The following is a 4,834-nucleotide window of genomic DNA, read 5'->3' on the forward strand; positions in this document are numbered from 1 at the left end:
TTTAAAAAAAAAAATGAGCTCCAAATCTGAAGACAGTGACGTTCCCTCCCCACAGATAACCAAGGAAAGAAAGGAAAGCTGACCACTGAAGAATCATCGCATAGCAGCTGAACCTCTGGGCATCAGTTTTACCTGGACACATTGCAATCGAAGTCTTGACCTTCATACAAGGAATCTACGAAGCAGTTGGCACTTCCCAAGGTTGACAGAGAATGCTTGGCCACTTCAGCACTGTTCATCAATTTCATCATGGCTCGGGCATTTCCCCTAACATCATGTTTAAACAACCTAAAAACAGAACATTTGAAGTTTAAAGGTCCTAGGTCATTTACAATTTAATGTCATCAAATTCTAAACACCATTATGGCAATAATAAATTAATCAAATACTAGCAACATGGCTTCAATGCTGTTAAACTTTTCTACCCATACTGTCTGGGTCCTTTCAGGGAAAACGTGTTTTTATACTATTTTGAATGGCTTTACTAAGTAACCCTGAGAAACTGTTCTTTGACACGAGAGTCTACAGCAGGCAAGCCAATCCTACCAGAGATGATGGGTCCCACTCCCTTTACAGTCACCACGCACTGTGTGTGATGGGAGCTCGGTGCTAACACTGCTGAGCTTCTGGTGCTTCCTCAGCCCCCCAACAATGTGTAAAATTAAAGTCTCTCATCTGCAGTGTGGGCTACTTTAAGCACTGATCAATTGTTTTGTTAAGCAATACCTTTATAATAAAAAGCAGCAAATTTTTATTTCATGTGGGAAATCACCCTTTAAAAAATAAAAATAAAAAAAATCAAGCTGTCCTCAACTTGAGTGTCCCCGAGTGTCCACTGCCATGCCTGGCCTAAAAGGTGCACTGCTGGCACAGCCTCTGCTTCCGAGGACACTGTAACTTACAGAAGAAGACACCTGCCTTCCACAAGTGAAAAACACCCTCCTTTGTCTCAGAACAGCTCAACACACGGGGACTAAAGAGAAGGCTCAGCTGTTAAAGTGTGTCAGACCTGAGTTCAATTCCTCGACAAGAGGCTGAGCTACCTCCCCAGCCACAGAAATCTTAAACAAAGAAGAGAAAAGGGGGAAAAAAAAAAAGGACATGTTTAAATTGTCAGAACCAAACCAAACCAAGGAAGAAACCCTTGAAGTGAAACCTTGATCAAACGGGACTGGATACTCACCTCTGGAACTCCGAAGCCAGGTACTGTGCTAAGGTGTCTGTGAAATGTGCGCCCCCTATGTTGTCATTGGTGTTTGTGGAAAGGACCCGATACATCCCACTGTTAACTTCCATGACACTGAGCGATAAGGATGTTCCTCCAAGCTTAAACACCAAAACATTGCTTCAAGAGAGGAAAAAGACAAATGGGTAACTCATCTGAGAATCACATCATTTTAAAGCCAGACTGTACGTTTGAAGCCATTTGTTTGAATCATTTATGAGGGCTGGAAAAGTGGCTCAACAGGTAAGAACACTGGCTGCTTTTCCAGAGGACCAGGGTTCAATTCCCAGCAACCACAGGGTGGCTTACATCCATCTGTAACGGGATCGGATGCTATCTTCGGGCAAGCAGGTGTACATGCAGATAAAGCACTCATATACATAAAAACATAAATAAATTAAATCATAATGAAGAAAGTCTACAGCCCAGACAGTCATCGGCTTGTCTCCTGTCACCTGTGCTGGACCAAGCCTTGAGCTTACAATCTTCTGAAACCAAATGAAAGCTCCTTTCAGTCAGTTAACTGAAGAATCTATTTTTCTGAGTGACTAAGTTTGAAAACACTAAGTTTTCAAAGTAAATCAAACAAAGGTTTCATGATTATTATGAATCTGAAAAGAATTAAATACAGCTATCCTGTAAATATTTTACAAGTTAATACAACATAGCTTATGGATCCAACCCAGGACAGTAGAAACCAGCTCCCCTGTCATATATTTAAATATATATCAGGACTCATAACTTCTAGTATTTCTACATTAATCTGGTTTACCTCAAAATAATTTCCTAGTGATGTATACACATTAGTTTCTTTGACCATGAGATATCTGGACAGGGTCCAACTATTGGGAAAGGTCAACACTGTATCTAAATGAATTTCTCTAACGTTTGGTCATCAACTTTGTTAACATAACACCAGCTGTCTCTAAACAAGTCTAAACACTGGGAGTGAGATCAACGGGTGGGACTACTCCACAATTAGCCAATCTCCACAAGGAATCAAGGTGACAGGAGACACTCCGCTTCCCCTCCCCTACACTGAAAACCGGAGATCTGGGGTTTACCTCTTCCCGGTAGGGCGGTCTTGTCCGATCCCATAAGCAAGGAGAGCTGCAGACGGCTCGTGGATCAGTCGCAGCACGTTAAATCCAGCGGCTCCTGCCGCCTCTCTGTGAACAATTTGCTCTCAGTGAATCGTGGGTCACAACACACCCAGCCCTGCACTTGTAGCTGTGCTGAAAGGTTCGTGCTCTGGCAAACGATACTCCAGAAGACACAGTGCAAGGAAGCAGAACCCGTGGAAAGGAAGTGACTAGAACCGACTTTCTGTTTAAAAATGCACTGTTCAGAGCCAGTGCTTTTTATAAAATGGTTTGCATTTATATTGAGTAAGAAAAAAAAAACCAACAACCCGTTAGAGCTATGGGTGGTTCAGTCAGTAAATAGGCCTTCTACCCAAGTCTGAGAATCTGGCTTTGAATCTCCAGCACCCACATAAAACAAAGGTGTGGGGGTGCGCGTCTGTAACTTCAGTGCTGGGGCAGGGTGTGTGTCACACGCACATATGCATTTGCATGATCAAGTCAGGTGGTAGGGCAGGATCCTTGATATCCAGACAGTCCAGGAAAATGGTAAGGGCCAGGATCAGTGAGAGAGCCTGTCTCAAGAGATAAATAAGGTAGAGTAACAGAGGGTACCTGTCGGGCCCTCTGGCCTCCACAGTCCCAGCAAATGCATATGCGCCATGCATGTGCAGATACACACCAACAGAAAGAAACACAAAAGATAGCTCTCAAAAGGACCTTTTTTTTAAAAAGTTCACTTCTTCTGGGGAGTCTCTAGGCCCTGAAAGTCTAGGAGTGGCACATGGTCTCCATATTGCTCAGAACATTCTCCTGACTCAACGAGCAAGCTGTCAGGATTAGAGTTAGTTCTGGGAGGTCAGAGCCACACCCACTCTCCCCTATGCACTGTATCTGAACACACTGGACCTTATGAGGTAAAAAACATAGTAGTTTTTGACTAAATAAAGAAATCAGGGGCTGGTGAGATGGCTCAGTGGGTAAGAGCACCCGACTGCTCTACCGAAGGTCCGGAGTTCAAATCCCAGCAACCACATGGTGGCTCATAACCATCCNTAACAAGATCTGATGCCCTCTTCTGGAGTGTCTGAAGACAGCTACAGTGTACTTACATATAATAAATAAATACATCTTTAAAAAACAAATTAAAAAAAAAAAAAAAAAAGAAATCAAATAAATGCCCATGATTACAAATTTTAGGAAGTAACAAAAATGTCTAGAACATTATGGAAATTTTCAATTTCTTTCCTCTGGGCCCACAGCTTACTAAAGCACAGGCGGAACAGTACAGAGCAGAGTAAGGACCCGAAAGCTAAGAACTGCATCGCATGACACCCGTGAGGGCAGAATCTACGTTCTTTGGTTTCGATGTTAAGAACTAAAATAATAGTCTAGTCTCAGAAATCCTTTCCCAAAGTCTGTCATTTAGACAAAAGCCAGCACCCTGCCCAGGGACTTAGGAAAATAATTTCTACCCAATAAAAAGAAGTGGCTCCTTATCTCAGGCTCTTCCACTGACATAGCCTGTGGTGCCTAATAGCACATCAAGGTCTACGCTGGCTTCTAGGCTGTCACACACATCAAAGCTGGCTCGTGGCTCCCTTCCTCTCAGGTACATGTTTCCCTTAAAGCCTTGGGAGTCCCCTCCTTCCCTCTGCTTTCCCCAGGGACAACCTCAATCCTGCTGAATAAACTTCCTTTTACCTATGATGCTGCTATTTTGGTTTCTTTACAGCACCCATTTCATTCAATAATTACTTTTTAAAAAAACAACCTTCTTATGTATTTCCCACATAAGGCTCAAAGACATGAGACAGGCAAAATGATGCCTGAACAACAGTTTAATAACCTGGTAGTAAAACAACTCCCATCACAACAGCAAGAGGACACACAACATCAATGACATTACCATGAGATACTTACAATACCATGACATACTGTGCTTCCTAAGCTATTTCCAAAGATAACGTCACATTCTATTACTGAGTGTAATCTGTACTACTTTTAACTAACCATGTTAAGACAGTCACACTTACCCCAGAGCAGACTTCTGCTTTTCTCCAAAGTCAAATGGGACGGTGACAACTACATCATTTGCGTCTGAGCCCAGAACAGAATGGGCTGTTTCTGTACATTCAAGAGCAAACACAAATCAATGTATCATGATGACACACGCTAAGCAATAAAGCTCTTCCTAGTTCCCTAAGCCTGAGATTTTCTCACCAGAGGTCAGGGTCTGGCCGTCCCTCCACTCCCTCCTGTGGCCCTTAGGTTATGCCGTGATTCCTGTGGGTCTCATGATGGGTTATGGACACAGACCAGGTACTGTCCAAGAGCTTGGCTCTTCAGCTTTGGGCTGTCAAAAATCTAAGTCACACTGGGTCCAGAGGACTAGCTTCACATTCATTTATGAGAAGAGACCCTACGTAAGGACTGCCTTGCCTCTCAAGATTTTTTCTTTCTTTCTTTCTTTCTTTCTTTCTTTCTTTCTTTCTTTCTTTCTTTCTTTCTTTCTTTCTTTCTTTCT

General features: G+C 42.8%; 1 protein-coding gene across 2 annotated transcripts in view; it reads right to left on the reverse strand.

Moving 5' to 3' along the window:
- Positions 1–4,834, reverse strand: part of Hspa14 (heat shock protein family A (Hsp70) member 14) — a 23,938-nt gene that overhangs the window by 8,002 nt on the left and 11,102 nt on the right. For both annotated transcript variants that reach the window (XM_021215498.2, XM_029547555.1), the window contains 4 exons: positions 4,344–4,434; positions 2,290–2,394; positions 1,184–1,345; positions 133–288 (listed from right to left, as the gene is read on the reverse strand). In XM_021215498.2, the coding sequence (XP_021071157.1) occupies positions 133–288; positions 1,184–1,345; positions 2,290–2,394; positions 4,344–4,434 (514 nt within the window). The remainder of the gene's footprint in view (positions 1–132; positions 289–1,183; positions 1,346–2,289; positions 2,395–4,343; positions 4,435–4,834) is intronic.

The sequence above is a fragment of the Mus pahari genome, chromosome 16, assembly GCF_900095145.1.
Source record: "Mus pahari chromosome 16, PAHARI_EIJ_v1.1, whole genome shotgun sequence".
Classification (NCBI taxonomy): domain Eukaryota; kingdom Metazoa; phylum Chordata; class Mammalia; order Rodentia; family Muridae; genus Mus; species Mus pahari.